This window comes from Callionymus lyra, chromosome 19 (assembly GCF_982586985.1).
Source record: "Callionymus lyra chromosome 19, fCalLyr1.hap1.1, whole genome shotgun sequence".
NCBI lineage: Eukaryota > Metazoa > Chordata > Actinopteri > Syngnathiformes > Callionymidae > Callionymus > Callionymus lyra.
In genome coordinates this window covers 17,353,392-17,370,768 of record NC_141836.1, presented here as the reverse complement: position 1 = coordinate 17,370,768, position 17,377 = coordinate 17,353,392, and the positions used below count along the sequence as shown (strand labels likewise).

The window sequence follows — 17,377 nt, the reverse complement described above, 5'->3', positions numbered from 1 at the left end:
TTCAAGCGTCTGTGACAGGAAGAGTCATGTGACCTCATCTTGTTTCACAGCCCAGTGGGAAGGGGAAGAGGCTCCCAGAGGTTCACTGTATCGTCAGCAAGCTCGGCTGCTTCAACCTGTTTGCAAAGGTAACACAACAACCTTCTCGTTCATCTAACCGTGATGTGGAGATGATCTAACTTACTCTACCTGCTCAGATCCTGGAGGAGGTGGAGAGACGGAGGGAGATCTCCCCGGCACTGGTGCACCCCTTCATGCGCTGTGTGATGGAGGCTCCTTTTCCAGATCCAGGACGAACCGTCACCGTGAAGAGCTTCCTCCCTGGAGCTGGCAATGAGGTAAACACTGAAAGCAGCAGTTTTAAAATTAAGCAATTTAGTTCCTCTTTTCTAAGCAGCTGTTTGTTTGTTTTTTAATTTTTTGTAGAGATTTTTTTTTATCTCTCTAGGTTAATCTAAATATACCAGATCAGTCTAGTTTTGTTCCTGTAAACGACTGTGGATCCACCCATCAGTGACATGAAGGGCTTCAATCATTTTGTTACACACTTCTATCATAACTTAAAATCTTATTATGGATTATTTATGTAATTCCCACAATATAGATTCTTCAATAAGTACCAATGGTGCAACAAGTATGAAAACACAAAGCCAAACAAGATAAGATTTTATTGTATAAAAAAACGATTGTGCCCGCGGTATCATGTTGGCGACTCTTGCTCTAGATGAACCGACTAATGAATGTTTTTGTTCCTGCAGGTTCTGACTCTGTGTCGCCCCGTAGACTCCAGACTGGAGCACGTGGACTTCGACACTCTGCTGCAGTGCCTCAGCGTGGGGAACCTGCTGCAGGTGTTTGCCTCGCTGCTGCTGGAGCGCAGGATCATTCTGATCGCTGACAAACTCAGGTGACATGAACCTCTCACTGCCGGTTCAGTCCGGTTTAACGTCTTGGCTCGTGTGTCTAAGTCTCACCACGCCTCTCTCTCTCAGCGTGTTGTCCCGGTGCAGTCACGCAGTGCTGGCGCTGCTCTACCCCTTCACCTGGCAACACACCTTCATCCCTGTACTTCCTGCCAGCATGCTGGACATCAGCTGCTCTCCGACCCCCTTCCTCATCGGGGCTCTGGCGCCCTCTTTGCCCGAGCTGTTGGATCTGCCCATAGAGGAGGTCTGAACATATTCACACCTCTTATGTTCTTCTGCCCCCTCTGACCCTGACTCCTGTTGTTCCAGGTGCTGATCGTGGACCTGTGTGCAGACAAGTTTGTCATACAGGTGTGGTCACTGCAGGTGTCGTCTACACACGTCTACACACATCATGACACGAGCAAACATGAGGCTTTGAGAGCGCAGACAACAACAAGCAGCTCATTTACAGCATCTATGCAATTAATATTCATTCAATTAATTTCATTCTTCTTGAATTTGACCTCTTTATAGTTCATTTTTTAAAGCCATGTGATGTTATCTCTTTGCCACAAGCTTCAGAACACATTTCAAACGTTACATTGTTTAATCATTTCTGAAAGTAAGAAATCAACTTGCACGTTGAACAATTAAGAGCTCATTAAAAGGCCTCGTGATTGGAGGTTAAGTACATCCACAGAGGGCAGCAGCTCCCTCTTGTGGCGACTTTGTAATTGCAACAGAAGTTTAAATGACAGCCTAGATTATTCTGACAAGTTCATGTCAGAAAAAATCAAACACTGATAAAGTTTTATTGAGAGATTATTGATAAATCTTGTACTTGTACTACTGTATGTGTGGCAGCTGGGAGATGAAGACTGTATCCTGCCCAGTAAACTCCAGGCGGCCCTGCAGCAGATCCTGGAGGAGAGACACCAGATACTGAGCCAGGAGGCTGGAGACGGAGGTGAGGACCTCAGCCTTCTTCACGTTTACGTGTCTTTTAAAAAGGTCGTACTCACCCATGTCTCCAGACCAGCAGGTGGACCTCAGCGCTCTGGTGTCCGAGGCGTTTGTGCATTTCTTCGTGGAGCTGGTGGGCCACTACCCACTGCACATGGTGGAGTCCTGCAGCGGCAGCAAGGAGCTGAACCGAGACGCCTTCCGCAAGTCTCCGCCGTCCAGAGGCGTCCGGCAGTTCCTGCAGCTCTTCATGGACACGCAGATGTTTGCAGGTTTCATTCAGGACAAGGAGCTGCGCAGAGGAGGAAGCAGAGGTACGAGAGTTCTCATGAATAGTCACGACATGTTTGAAGACAAACCAGGAAGTTAAGAATTCCAAGTGGTCTGAGCAGCTGGTGATGTTGACTCAAAACAAGCTAAAGTAAACAAACTTGTTTGTGCAAGTGAAGCTGTAAAACTAGTCCAGGAGACAATATGACTAATCAACACTGATCAGATCCCTTCTAGATCCAGACACATGGAGGAACCTCTAAGTGGTCGTTTTCCACCGTGAAGTGATAGAGCACCTCATGTGCTGATTTAAGAGTCTCTTAAACTGTTCCAGGATCTCTATTTAATCAGTAGGTTTCTTTTTGCACAAAACTCATTTAATAATTTACATTAGAAAATAAGCTCTTATTTGTCACAAAAAACGAGTTGCATTCAAGGACTCACTTCAAACTCACCCCTAAAACTCCTGTTTTGTACATTAAAAAAACTACTAAGGGCAGAAGTAACTCACCATGTTTACATAAATATTTATTTTGTTTCAAGATTAACATGTAGGTTCTTAACCAACCGGAGAGAACTTTATTACAGGTACATCTCAAAAGTTTAATAAAGTTTCAGAATGTGAAACCCATACATTATATAGAGTCATTACACAGTCAAACATTTATTCTTTGACATGCTTATTGTGGCATGGGAGCCCAGGTTGCTTTGATGGCTGCCTTCAGGTCATTGTTGGGTCTGGTGTCTCATCGTCCTCTTGACAATAATCCACACATTTTATTCTATGGGTTCAGTTCACAGTAACACCTGCTCATTGAACCAGCTTTTGGTACCTTTGGCAGTGAGATCAGGTGACAAGTCCTGCTGGAAAATGAAATGTTTATCTCCATGAAGCTTGTCAGCGGAAGGAAGTTCTCTAATGTTTCCTGGTAGATGGTTGTGTGGACCAACACCAGCAGAAGACATGGCTCCACAAATCATCACTGACTGTGTGAAGTTTCCACAATCAGTGATGATTTGTGGAGCCATGTCTTCTGCTGGTGTTGACCCACGGTTTTCTCAAGTTCACAGTCAACACAACCATCTACCAGGAAACATTAGAGAACTTCATGGAGATGCTGATTTCATTTTCCAGCAGGACTTGGCACCTGCACTGAACACCATAGAATGTGTGGGTTATTGTCAAGAGGACGACAAGACACCAGACCCAAAGCATCGATGCAGTAATTCATGCAAAAATACAACCAAGTATTGAGTGCATGGAAATGAACACTTTTGAGAAGCCTGACATTTGTTTAAAATATGTAATATTCTAACTTTCTGAGACACTGCATTTTGGGTTTTCATTATCTATATAAGCCACAATCATCAACATTTCAAGGAATAAATGTCTGACTCTATATAATATATGGGTTTCACATTCAGAAAGAGTACCAAAAAATAAAGTTCTCTCCGGTCGGTTAAGTACTACATGTTAATCGTGAAACTAAATAAATATTGATGTAAACATGGTTACATGTTACTTCTGCCCTCAGTTGTTTTTGTAATGTGTAATTAAGCAGCAAACCTTATTTTGATTATTCATTTTTAATGTACAAAACAGGAGTTTTAGGGGTGAGTTTGAAATTGACGCGAGTCCTTGAATGCAACTCGTGTTTTTTGTAACAAATCAGAGCTTAAGCGTATTTTCTAATGTAAATTATTAAATGAGAGTTTTGTGCAAAAAGAAACCTACTGATACAATAGAGGTCCTGGAACTAGAAGTGTTGACTAGTTTTACAGCTTCACTTGCACAAACAAGTGTTTACTTTAGCTTGTGTTGAGTGCATGGAAATTAGCATACTTTTCAGAAGTCTGACATTTTTGTTCAAAATATCATTTTTTTTCATTGGTTTGATGTAATATTCAAATTTTCTGAGACCTGCATTTTGGGTCTTCATTATCTATAATAAACAACAATTATCAACATTTCTAGGAATAAATGTTTGACTATATAATATATGGGTTTCACATTCAGAAATGGGTTACATAAAATATTAAACTTTTTAATGATGTACCTGTGAGTAATAACTTCAAAACGGAGCAACATAATGAAGACTTCATCATTTACAACATGTGAATAAGGAGAGTTGGGTTTTCACATTAGGTTCCCTTTAAAGAAAAACTAATGTGTTGATTTAAGTGTGTCTTAAATAGATGTCTATTGTACTCAACTCTTAGTTTTACTGGAGATGAAATCTTCACTAAAACCACTCGCCAGGAGCAGTTTCATCTGTGTTGAAGTGACTCTTGTGATGTCTGCAGGTCTCTTTGAAGCCAGAGTCGCTGAACATCTGGACACAAATCCAGACCTGGCACCCAGTGGTGTCAACAAGTTCCTCAAAGGACTTGGTGAGTGACATTGATGTTCTAACCGTCTTTCGGTTCTTACCTGCCAATCATTGTGTCTCCAGGCAACAAGATGAAGCTCCTTCAGATCAAGTGAGAGTTTCTGCGGAGGAAAAAAGACTTTACACAAGGGAACGACAACAGTGATGCTAAGCTAACAGTTGTTTTTGCATTTCAGTGACTTCAAACATTTGTGTTTACATCCGAGGTTCACGGCCCTGTGTCGTCTTTTCTAAACTGGAAATGTTTTAAACCTTTTTGCACACGAGCTGAACAGTTTACAGTATTAGAAGTTTTAAGAAATGTTCTTCTGTAAATACTTAAAATTATTTTATATATTTTTTTACAAAGTCGTCTGGATGTTGGATGTTTTTAAACTCTACACGGTTGAAGGATCTGAACCTTCTCGACTTCATCTCTTCATTTTCAATTTAAATGTTTAATTCTGTTTATTCATGGTGTTCTTCAACGATCCAAGAGAAGAATAAATGTTGATATAAACAAACACTTTTTTTTTCTCCCATGTTCTTTTCTTCACCATGTCTTACTCAAGTCTTTATTTTTACTGCTTCTCATGTTTGTGTAAAACTTCTGTCACTGCTATACATTTTTTTAACCACCTTACTGGCCATAAATCCTATTTTCTTTCCTGTCTAACCAGTTTCCTTAAGTCTTGCTGTTTATGTCTCTAATCTGGTTTGTCTTTCTCACCTATTTGTGTTCCTGCGTCTCTCAGATACATTCCCCTCATGTTCCCTTGCACTGTCTCGCTTGTATTTGTTTGCTCACTGCGACACCTGCGGAGGAGAGAGGATGATACATTTAGGTGGATTATGGATCAATTGCCAAAAGGAGCTGAAATTTAAGAAATCACCGTTAAGTTAATCCATATAAAATATTACAATTGGATGCATTTGAATTCATATTTTTTCGATCAATTTGACAAGTTATTTTTAATCAACCTTTTTTTGGATAATTGAATGTCTTAGAATATGGTTTTGGATTTATTTTTTTATGGAAATGTTTTTTTTAATTGCAGCACAATTTGCCTACTTTATTGATATGATTGAGTACAGTAATATAAAAATATCTGCGTCAGATCTGTTCTTGGTTAATTAGCATATAGTTGTCATCAGTATATAGTAGTAATAAACAGACCTAATAAACATCTTCACTAAATGATCATTCAAACAGGCCTGGATATGTAAAAACGCTGAACAAACACTGAGTTTAGAGTGGAGGTTACATCGAATCACACAGACAACGACATGAAAAATTGTTGGTCCTCAATGTGTATGATGTGTCATGTTCCCTTGCACTGTCTCGCTTGTATTTGTTTGCTCACCGGCGACTGACCTTCCGTCCAAGTATGCTCCGTCTACGATGGTCCTGATCTTTCACTGCGACACCTGCGGAGGAGAGAGGATGATACATTTAGGTGGATTATGAATCATTGCCAAAAGGAGCTAACATTATAGTAATCATTGTTAATTGCTGCACAATTTGCCTACTTTATTGATTATATGATTGACTATAGACTAGAGTTATATAAAAATATCTGCTAGCAAATCTAGAACATACCAGCAAATAAACAGGCCTGGATATGTAAAAACGCTGAACTAACAATGTTTACAGTAGAGGTTATATCGTGTCACACAGACAACGACATGAATCAGCAGATGAGTGATGAACATATGTTGTAGGAGGAAGTGCAATTGTTGGTCCTCAATGTGTATGATTAATCTGCCGGAGCCCAGAACCTAATATGAGGTGGTCTTGGTGCAGTGAAAGAATTCTTCGCTTCCAGACAGTTGCCAAAGAACTTAGTCCACATCAGCAATTATTTGTTAGACATCCAAATCTTTAAGTGTTTGTCCTCAATGTCTGTGATAAATGAGCCCTGAGCATGGGTTCAAGTGTGACACTTCTGTGGTGGAGTGGATCGAGCAAACACTACTCCCTGAAACAAACTAAATGAGACACTGAGAGCCCAGTGTTGCCTGAAGCCGCTGGAAAAGTGACCTGTTGGAGTGGAGCTCAATGTGAGACTTCACACATCACTGGACGCTCCATGTCACGTTCAGTTTGTTTCAGTAGCCAGTGGAGGGCGTCGTGGGAAACGAACCCACGCTGACCACTTGTTGTGTCCACTCCACAGAACTGTCACAGTTGAACCCGTGCTCAGGGCACATTCATCATAGACATTGACGACCAACACTTTAAACCAGTTCACTTAAGATTGTGCAATAATTGTCAGTGCCCAGATGGGTGGTCCAGGGATGGTCCAGACAAGACCACTTTTCTTTTTTCAATACAATCATTTATCAAACCACATTCATTGACCGGATCAGGAGATTCATCTCAGCAATGACATTTGTTCTTCATTTGACAACAGAATCACTCCTTTTTAATTTAGTGTTTAAAATGACAAATACAAAATGTGAAACATCACCAGAAACTTCACCTAAGAGTGAAATATTGTGTATATTGTAACTGACAGACTTGACACCAAGACTGCAAACCATTAACCAGGATCTTGTGCCACTAATGTGTTCAATGCTGAGACAATAACCAGAGCGAAGTGAAATCAACCTTTGTTGGCATTGAAGCCCAAGTGACCACATCGATGACGCGTTCAGGGCCGAGTTGGATCCATAGCAACAGAGTCTATATAAGTAATGCATCTCCAGCATGTGGGCAGATCAACACAACTCCTCAGAACTCCTCAGAACTCTTCAGAAACTCTTCAGAAACTCCACACTATGAATATGGTCACCAATAATCCACATTTTAAAAAGTCCAAGTGCCTCAACTCAAGGCTTGAAATATTTGTTCAAAAACAGTTTCATCAATCACAGCTTGATGTTCTGCTCCTGGTGACACTACAGGCAAGAGGTACCATTGGTGAACCCATGACCTCGGATCAGAGGCAGATGATGCCATAGGCGGCTTAGATACAGTGAAGCATCAATCATGAGATGATAGAAAAGGCAATAGTTGAGCCTCCGATGAGCTCTGGCAGGTAAGTTCTAACATCAATAAACTTAATGGACGCACAACAAATGTGCGTCGCAAGACGATCCTCGAACCTGAAAGTATAAAGTGCAGTGTCCAAAAATGCCATGATGGTGGGACACGCACTCAAAAAATAAATCCTGCCAGAGATTCTAAAGTTCAATAACCAACATTGCAGGTGTGTTGCAAACAAGACACCAGAAGCTCAAGTTTGGCCATTTTCTGTTGAACCAAAGTGGTTGAACAAAGGTTGTAAAGAAGTGAAAACTTTAGCTGATAACGACTCACATGTCTATAGGAAGAGGACGTATTCTTGGCCTCATGTCTACGAGGTTCTAAAGACTTCAACGAGGAACTTAGTGTCGCAGTACTCTAGGCTCGGATGAGTATACGTCACATACCTTTCAGACTAGAGACACTTGACAGTGAACTAATCGACTCCTCATGTTTATTCCAACAGGAGGCAACAGTGTTACACGATGAGTCTAGGAACAAGTGTAGTGTCCAACAGGCCTTCATGGTGGGACACACACGATGCGTTGATGTCTTCAATCAATCTCTACTCGATGAAGCCTAAAACCGTTACTCGACCGATGCGTTATTTATATTTATTCATGCTTTATATGGATTCATACAACAACGACGAGGCTGATGTTATCATGATCATCAAAAAAAACATTATTGTGCAGTGACCAAATTTGCCCCGATGGTAGGACACGCACAGCAGCAGAGGACGACAGGATGATCGCGGTAATGTCACTTCCGACTTGTTGCATGAATCCGCCGTCGCTAGATAAACTTGAACATTAGAACTTGTACCGACCCATTCTTTAGCACTTGTCTGCTCTCATGAGTATAATAGAAAGCGGAGCGTCCGAAAAGGCCTTGATGGTGGGACGCACGCTTTGAGGGTAAAACCTGAGTGACGTGCACAACCTATTAAATCTGTTTGTCCTTCTGTCTCAGCAGCAGGAGACGCTGACCACCTCAAGACTACAGTGCTGGACGAGAAGCAGCATTTAGGAGATTCTAAGAAGAAATCATCATTTACGAAAATAGACATTTTAGTTCAATTCTTAATACTCTATCACTTTGAAGAGTCTAAAACGGACATTAATGAAATTGTGGTTAATTAATCTTGCGCTTAAAAAAAAAAGAAGTGTAGTGTCCAACAGGCCTTGATGGTGGGGCACACGCTTGGTCAAACTATCCTGTATATCTGTAACAATAATGTATATTTGTGATGGAGCCGACGCGACAAGATGATCCTGATTAAACCACACGTTCAACAATCAATGGCCGTGTCAGTTACATAAATACATTAAATATAAATGGCAACGACAGAATTGATTTGTTCTTTTTAAAACCAAATTAAAGAAATGACAAAATGACCCAAATCAAAACTAGTCAACGTTTGAGTGTAAGTACGAAGACTAAACTAAATCCATATATTGGCAGCATTGACCTGTTAAAATCTGTATGACTGCTGTCATCTTTGCTGTTGCAGTGACGGTGACACTGGAGAAGACGGTCCAGGTGTCGACGAGAAACTAAAGAGGAAGCTTCATTCATGCATCAAGAACGTGTCTCTATACGTCATTTCAATAAACAAGCCTTTTATAACGGCCAACAAATCTCATATTGAGGATGTGTTTATAAAAGTGCTCACCAACCCTTCCCGCTCTGGATTACAGGAAGCACAAGAGTACTTCCTGGAGTGTCGCACGTGCGCTCATGACTAGATAAACTAGATGTTTTGAAGACAATTCATATTGACTCACCACATTATAGCTGTTCTTGACCAGGAATGTTGGTTTTGCCAGCTGGAACCATCTGGAAAAAAATTGGAAAACTCATGATTAAAAGATAAACATTAAAAGTTAAACAACAATATCGGCATCATATAATTCATACCTCTAAATAAAACAAATCTTTCACCAAAATATTAATTAAATAATCCAATACATAGAAGAGACTAGAAAAGTTATAAGACCCCCCCCAAAAAATATAATGCACACTTGAATCGTGATGTAATAACTAATATAAATTAATAAAACAGATAATGTTATACTATTGTTAGTGTGAATTAATTTACCATTATATAAACTATGCTGGTGTTAAAGTAATTCAATGTTATATGAAGTCATTAAGCTAAACATTGGCACCTGATGGACTTTGTGTTTGTTCAGACCATGTTGAAATCTTTATTCTATGATCACTCAAGCCCTGGTTCAGCAGTTTACACGATCATTTCCTCTCACTCTTGACGTTTTATTTTCTCTCAGGCCTGTCAATATTTATTTGAAGAAACAACTTTTTTAAAATGCAACACGGTTTCGCAAACATTAGATCACGTGACCGAACACCTTGTAACCTTCTCTACATTCCTACAGCAGAAGAGGCGAATACATGTCGAAGCGATAAAGATGTAGAAATGAGTAACTCTTTTTTAGAAGTTAAAATTGGAATAGAACAGACCTTTATTGAGAACCAAGCCAGACACACTCCAGACACCACAGAGCGCTACGGAACACCCCGAGGGACATTAGCATTGAATCGCTTTTCCCAATCATTTCAATGATAAACGGTATTTATATTTAAATACAGTGATTGTTAAAATAAGAAAACAAAGACACGACCAAACCTTTTTTTTCTCTTTTTTTTAAACATACAAAACAACAGCATAATACACAAACCCTGAAAAAGCCTGAAAGTGATAATAGTGTTCCAATATGACTGGATACAAACATAAAGTCATCAATGTGTAAAATAATTAAACACAGCTCATAACTGTTGGGTGTGTTTTACCTGACAAACGGTAAAGAGTTTTTATGGTCATGACTATTACTTCCTCAAACATCTTGGCAAAGACTCTTTTATCTTCTAGTGTTGCGTGGCTTCCTTGTAGAAGGATAGAATCACATCCTGTGTGAGGCAACCACGTGACATCCTAGCATCCTTGATCCCCGTCTTCAAGTCATCACCCCGAGTGTTCCACCTAGCTGTGGTGGATGTGATGTCACCAACACTAGTAACTATTCACTGCTTCATTTTCTTATAATGACATGCTTTCGTTCAAGAAAAACTCCTGTTCACGTTTCTTCCATCAAGTTGTTGACACAGCGTTAGACTTTTACAACCGTCCTCAACAACAATGATAAATCACTGACCGCCGCTGAACCCGGGTTCACGACTTTCCTGCAACTACTGCTTTAGATAAGTCTTTCTTCCTCAAACTCCCACAGGGCAATAAAAGCAGAATGGCATTACAGTCCGGGTTAATGGATAAGCAAGTCAGTCGGTTAGGCGTCTGTTTACAGACGTCCGTTATGAGCACCAGCATCACCGGACAATAAACTGGAGACAGAACTAACACATGTTATCAGGTAAACTTGAACTGGTTTTATTGACGTATAATAACAGGTTGAGTGGTTAAAGGACGGAGTAGTCTAAATGAGATCTAATAAAAACAAATGTCTGAAGGAATATTTTTTACTAACGCTGATGATTTATTGATTCTATACAACACCTGTTTGCATATAATAATATGGACAATTTAATAGAAAGTAAATCCAGTTTTCTTAAGCCAACAAATATCTAAATATTTTTAAACTCTTACAAGCTAATTAAAAAAAAAAAAACTACTTTTATCAGTAGCTTTCAGTCTAAGTTCTTGTACTAAATATCTCTGGAGACCAGCAGGACACTTTGTTGAAACTATTAAGTTACTAAAGGAAAACATGTCTGTCTGTAATTTTGTTTATGCCCCAGGGGAAGAAAATGCAATCGATGACTTATAACCAGTTAGTTTACTCCTTAGACCAGCGAGGGAACATCCAATCCTAGATTCAGTTAATTAAAAAGCCAAAATGCATTTTATTTTTTATTAATGGACACATCTTTTTAAAACTGCAGTTTTCTTTTTATGACTGAATCCAGGAAAATGTTTTAAATGTCATGTTAATTTTTCATGATCAAACTGATGAAAACTGTGGATGTTTTGTTCCTTATGCAAGAAGAAGGTATTTACATTAAAAGAACAGGCAGTTCCAGCCTACAATACACGGTTACCTTCATTAGGATAACAAAGACAACTGCAGTCGTTTCCGTCTGCCAGCCTGGATGTGTGAAGGCAAGTCTGGACTCCTCGTCCTCCTGCAGGCACCACGGTTAAACCAGGAGAATTAGAGGAACATTAGAATGCCTTTCATTAGACAATACATTACGCCCACCTGCCTAAGATTGTCGATCCACTGCAGCTCTTCAAGCTGAAGAATAATTGTAACCCTCTGACACAAGACCTGCAGGAGAAACTAGATTAAACTAAAGCAGCACCAAAACAACTTAAAAACCTATAATTTACTTCTTAATAATAAACATGTCAGGTTGGTTTAGTTGTTTAACATTGAATACAGCATTAACTACTAGAACTATTCTTTTGGAGGAAAGATAATTACATTTAACTTTAATAGGATTCAAATATCCGCAAACATTTAATTCGATTTTTACTGTGAAATGTTAAATCTTTTCTAAATACTAACATTTCTTGGTCAAGATAAGTCAAACTGATCGTTTTTCCTGCAAAATTTCCATCTTGATTTAGATTAGTAATGAGTCAAAAACTGTTCAAGTAAAAACCAGGGAGTCTGAGAAGATGAAACAAGGAACTTTAAACAAGCTAAACCTTTAATACAATTATTCATGACCTTTCATTAATTTCTAATTCAATTTGTTGGTTCGACTCTTCTTTTACAAGCTAAACGTGCTTCTGAGAAACATTTTTCTTCCAGTAGACGAGGAGGGCGGGACGTCCAGACTGTGTATTAGCTCCAGCAGGCTCCGCCCACTGACAGCCTTCGCTCATAAAGAGTTTTGGGAGCAGGTGAAACCGGCATCAGATGCAAAGTAAGGAGTCATTGAACACACCTCCGCCTTACCTGAGACTGCAGCTCTGCACTTCAGCCAGACCACAAGAGGACAGCAGGACCAGCTGGAGTCACCTCTGAGGAGCCCAGAAGAAATGATGGTCTCACACTGAAAGAGAAGAGAGTGGAAGATCGCAGGAAAATCATCCGACACCTTCTGCAGCAACAAGGTAAACTTGAACTTTGAATGTAGCCCAGAGCATCCGAGCTCAAACTCCGATTTCACAGTCTGATATTAAGTCTCTGAGAACAAGTTCTTCTGTGTTAGAACCAGAGGGTTGTTTAAGGCACGTGGACACAAGGAGCTCAGAGGAAACGATTATTTTTAAGTTGTCTTAACCACCAAAGATGGTGAAGATCAAGAAGAAGTTCAGAAACTTTGTAAAAAGCCAAAGATAATATTTAACACCTCAGTATTAATATAGTTTGCCATTCTACAAGGAAGTTAAAGATTAAAACAAGACAAGAAGCCTCCACAAAATAAACAAATTCAAGTTGAGAAGAGACTTAAAGCATCAGCTTATGTGCAGCAAATGTTTGTACACTTTGAACCAACAAGGACACAGAAGACGACAGGAGAGACACACCGAGGGGAAAACTAATAATGAACAAATTACGTGTTGTTTGCTTTGCTCTGTTTGTTCTCTGTAAACTGACAGAGATGATGAGACCTCAAGTAGGTCAAAGGAACAGAAGCTTCTTACAAAAGCATCGTGTTTCTACTTTGGTTTCTCGGAGACAAATGGAAGACATTTGAAGGAAAAAGGTGGTTCAGTTGTGAGCGCATGTGCTTCAGTTGTTGATCGAAGATTAGGAACTTCCAGGTTCTGCCGTTGACTTGAGCTGCAGTGAGAAATATATCAGCAGCATTCATCAAACCCAGAGAAACTCTCCCCATTGTTGTGTTTACATGCGTGTTCAGTGGAACCGTTTGCACCCCCCGCCCTGCTCACCCCCTCCGCCCTAGTTCAAACGGCAGGTGGGGTCGGGTTTCAAAACTGGAATAGCAGCATCAGCAGACATGGATGTGACAGTTCCTACAAAAGAAAAACACTATTTGATTGTGACTCAAATGAGCTCTTGTGACCCGTGGACGGTCAGGAGAACCTAAATGAGGTCAGTGGATCGGCTGCACGTGTCCACAATAAAAACAGAACTTGTTGTGAATATAAACATGCGCAGTTTGGTCGAGTCAGCAGTTAGAAAATACAAAGGAAAAAAAACAAACTTGCTATAGATGTGGTAAGAAAATCATTAGAACTGAAATTAGTTCCTTCAGGCGCACCAGTGAGTACCTTGTCTTTTTCCTTGATTGAAGTGGAAGGGAAGAGACGGAAATTCATCGGCAGGATTCCATATGGACATACATTTCTTTAACCGGGAGCCGCTAGGACAATCGACCCTGTAACAGTAATGAACTTGAACAGTTGAAATAAGGTGAGAACACAGGTATGCTTGAAGGCTGAACTTTTTTAAAAGTTACATCTAAACATTAACCCACAAAATCCTAAACATGAAGTACGATTATAAATCTTGACTCGTTTTCTTAAGCTTATCCGGGTTTGGGTCGCAGGGGCAGCAGCTTCAACAGGGAGGCCCAGACTGTTCCGCCTTACATCGTCCAGTCATTTAAATAACATGCGTTTTGTTTTTAAACAAAGGTGGCATTTTCTCTGAACTAACATTTGCAAGTAAATCTTGACACGTCAATTTACTCATAAAAGAAACTAGGAAAATACCGTCAGACAACTGTTCTTATTATTAAAGTTAATATAAATAATAATTTGAGACCAACATGAAAGAACAAAAGTCCACATTTTTCCTTTTTTAAACATGCCTGAGCTGCATTTTCTTCTGTTTACTTAGCTAAACATGGAGGGATCCGAAAACGGGTTGTACTTTGATTGTTTAAGCGCTTTGTGACCCTGGTCTCGAAAAGTGCTATATAAATAAATATTACTTACTTACTTACTTCCGTCACTGAACTCTGGCCTTTGAAGCATCTGCTGCACTGAGTCGCCTCAGATGAACCTTTGTTAGAGACGACAGCTGGGGTTACACCTCGTGGCTCCTCACATAGAATGAAGCACAAAAGCAGATTTTTTTGTCACACAATATGAACAAAAATGAATGAATAACAGGAAATTATTATCAGAATTCACAATTAAACTTTTTTAAATGTATATGATCAGACTTAATGTATTATTGTAGCTGTAACCTTGTGAATTAAATAATAATACATTAATAATCTTTTTTAAACACCTTCCTCTGGTCAACTGTAGATAACAAGCCAACAAATGATTTAAAACACATACATTTAAATCTATATAATGAGTTAAAGTCAGGCTTAGCTGCGAAATTAAATGCATTATTAATCATTAATGGATTCACATTTTAAACGTACAAACATTTAAACTTCATCGTCTGCGAAAAGAAGAATTTTTTAAGTCAGCTGCTGACTTTGCCTTCAGGCCGCAGAGATAATTACAATAATGTAGATTTAGCGAAAAGGTTTGTGCGAGTAGAAATGAGCTGCTTTTTTGAAAAACCATCTTCTTGCATCAGATCACTGATACAGAGGTTTGCCTGCAGGGATCCATGAGTCGATGTTAGATGAGGTCGAGAACAAGAAGAGACTTGTGCAGGACAGTAGGCGAGGGCAGACCAGCTTTGCAAAGAACAAGGTTTTCCACTAAAAAAAGACAAATAAGAGAAGGTTGAACAACAGAAAGAGGGAAAGGCAGTGCACGAGACTTGGTCATGTGACCTTGACCAGATAGAGTTGATAGCGAAAGTTCTTAGTAGACACATTTTTTTTTCCACGAGGGATCTGGGTCAGAGTTGAACGTTTTTGTCATCAGCGGAGGTTGAAGGACCGTTGATACGAATATATTTAATCAGAATTTCAAGATTAAATATTCTTTCTTATAAGTCTTCACTAGGATAATTGAGTCAATCCAGTTAAACCTTGATTCCAGCTATGTCACGGACTATATGAGAATAATTACTTGATAATAATCAGTCTTTCATCTATTCCAGGAGAACCACAGGACCCTGAACATCTGAGGATGGAGAGGGCTTCAAAGATCTGGCACATGCCCCCTTCTGACCAGGCAGGCGAGCTTCAAAAGAAGGTCTCCATCGTCAACCAGCCGGAGTGCTCCATCTGCTACAACAGCTATGACAACGTCTTCAAAACCCCCAAAGTGCTGGATTGCACCCACATATTCTGCCTGGAGTGCCTTTCTCGCCTCATGGCCGTCTCCCACGCCGAGGGCACCAGCAACCCTCTACCCCTGTCCTGCCCCTTCTGTCGACAATCCACCCAGCTATCCGAGGCCGGACCCCCGGCTCTGGCGACCAGCAGCGACGTCCTGTGCAAGCTGCCTCTGCACCAGCAGCAGGCGCAGTCGGTGTGGCTGGACGGGCAGAAGCTCTGCAGCAAAAGCACCACGTACTCCAGCACGGAGGCCCCCGACAGCCCGGCCGCCCTCTGCATCTGCATCGACATCGGGGTGAGCAAGTCGGTCGATCCGGTCGTGGAACCGGAGGCTCGGACTTTCGGTGCCACGAGCAGATTCGGCGATTGGAGGCGGGTGCTGCTGTTCGTGCTGCTCATGGTTTTGCTGGTGGTTCTGGTCCTGTGGCCGCTGCAGTGCGTCTTCAGCACCGGGAACATGCGCTGCACCTCCAGACCCAAAGACCCCTCGACCACACCGTCCACCACAACTTTCTATGCAGTCACTGAAAGCGCTGCCCTGCATCAATGAGACTCTTGAAAGTTGATAGTTTACCCTGAATATCACAACTATGGAGCGACTTTTATAAAACCCCACGGGTTTGGACTGAAAACTGGACTCCCAAGTGAATATCTATGAAATCAAAACACGTTCATCTCCAACACGACACTGAAACTCCGAGCCACAAAGGTCTTACAGCAGCGATTTGATGCTTGTTTACCATTTAAACGCACTGGTAAACTACTTGAGTAGATGTTTTCATTTGTATCCTCACATTTCTTTTTGAATAACACTGAGTTTTATCCTCTTTTATTTAGAAATATGAATCATGTGTTTCTATGTTTTGTTTTTTATTTGAAAAAAAATCATTTTAAGCTTGGAAAACACCAGGAGAATCAGAAGTATATTTAAAATGTATAAATTCAAAAGTCAGATTTCATGATTTTAATAAACGTTTTTGGCATTAACAAATTGTAGAGAACTCAAACTATTTTAAGATAATTTGGCATTCAAAAATTAGAGTTGCTCAGACAGTTGGAAAAAATGTCTACTAGCGAAACCAGCACACGTTTAGAAAGTCTTCAATTCAAAAAACACTGCTGTTGAAACATTTCTTCACCATAATATTGATGTTATTTTCTCCACAAGCAACATCTTAAAACACAAAAGTGCCACTAAAAGAGACAGCATCACCAGCTGATTATGTATTCCAATGGAATACCAAAGCTTTCTTTTATTGGTCCATTTATCTCACCACATGAAGGAACTCGTTTTGATTATTTGACTGAAAGTGAACAAAACATATTTGCAATTGCTTTACAAGGCATTAATCTGGAACAGGTTCTCTGTTATAAAGCCTTCGGCGACGCTCGTGTCAGAGTGGACTGTGCACACGGTCGTAAAACTGAATGTGTGTCTATTTGTTTTCCTAGAAGTCACGTTCCTAGTCATAAAAACAGCAGACAGATGTCCTATATTTGCACTTTAATCAGTTTGGAGTTTGGAACCGGCGGCTTGAAATAACGCATGCATTTCTTGTTGAAATAAATCTTTTTTGTTGTTGTTGTGGTCGAGTTCCGTACCAAAATAAATGTCACGTCACCATCTGTGATTCCAAATGTGTACATTATACACTTGATTGTATGGACTTGTTTACAGGAAGCTAATA

At 40.2% G+C, this 17,377-nt stretch overlaps 2 protein-coding genes and 2 long non-coding RNA genes across 4 annotated transcripts in view; 3 read left to right on the top strand and 1 right to left on the bottom strand.

The window, feature by feature from the left end:
- Positions 1-5,036, top strand: part of dennd2c (DENN/MADD domain containing 2C) — a 16,001-nt gene extending 10,965 nt beyond the window's left edge. The window contains 9 exon segments of the mRNA XM_087780714.1: positions 51-128; positions 198-338; positions 759-907; positions 993-1,170; positions 1,236-1,277; positions 1,773-1,930; positions 1,932-2,185; positions 4,446-4,532; positions 4,595-5,036. Of these exon segments, the coding sequence (XP_087636840.1) occupies positions 51-128; positions 198-338; positions 759-907; positions 993-1,170; positions 1,236-1,277; positions 1,773-1,930; positions 1,932-2,185; positions 4,446-4,532; positions 4,595-4,626 (1,119 nt within the window). The 3' untranslated portion in view covers positions 4,627-5,036.
- Positions 1,158-12,565, bottom strand: LOC148059760 (uncharacterized). Its single transcript, XR_015709350.1, has 10 exons — positions 12,482-12,565; positions 11,777-11,845; positions 11,616-11,699; positions 9,326-9,377; positions 5,875-5,938; positions 5,241-5,326; positions 4,573-4,632; positions 1,931-2,163; positions 1,756-1,829; positions 1,158-1,250 (listed from the first exon to the last, which is right to left on the bottom strand). It is a non-coding gene; the product is annotated as an uncharacterized LOC148059760 (long non-coding RNA).
- On the top strand, positions 7,272-9,183 carry LOC148059761 (uncharacterized). Its single transcript, XR_015709414.1, has 2 exons — positions 7,272-7,551; positions 7,843-9,183. It is a non-coding gene; the product is annotated as an uncharacterized LOC148059761 (long non-coding RNA).
- On the top strand, positions 12,456-17,377 carry rnf223 (ring finger protein 223). Its single transcript, XM_087780724.1, has 2 exons — positions 12,456-12,639; positions 15,509-17,377. Exon 2 carries the CDS (start codon positions 15,538-15,540, stop codon positions 16,237-16,239), a length of 702 nt encoding a protein of 233 aa, XP_087636850.1. The 5' UTR covers positions 12,456-12,639; positions 15,509-15,537; the 3' UTR covers positions 16,240-17,377.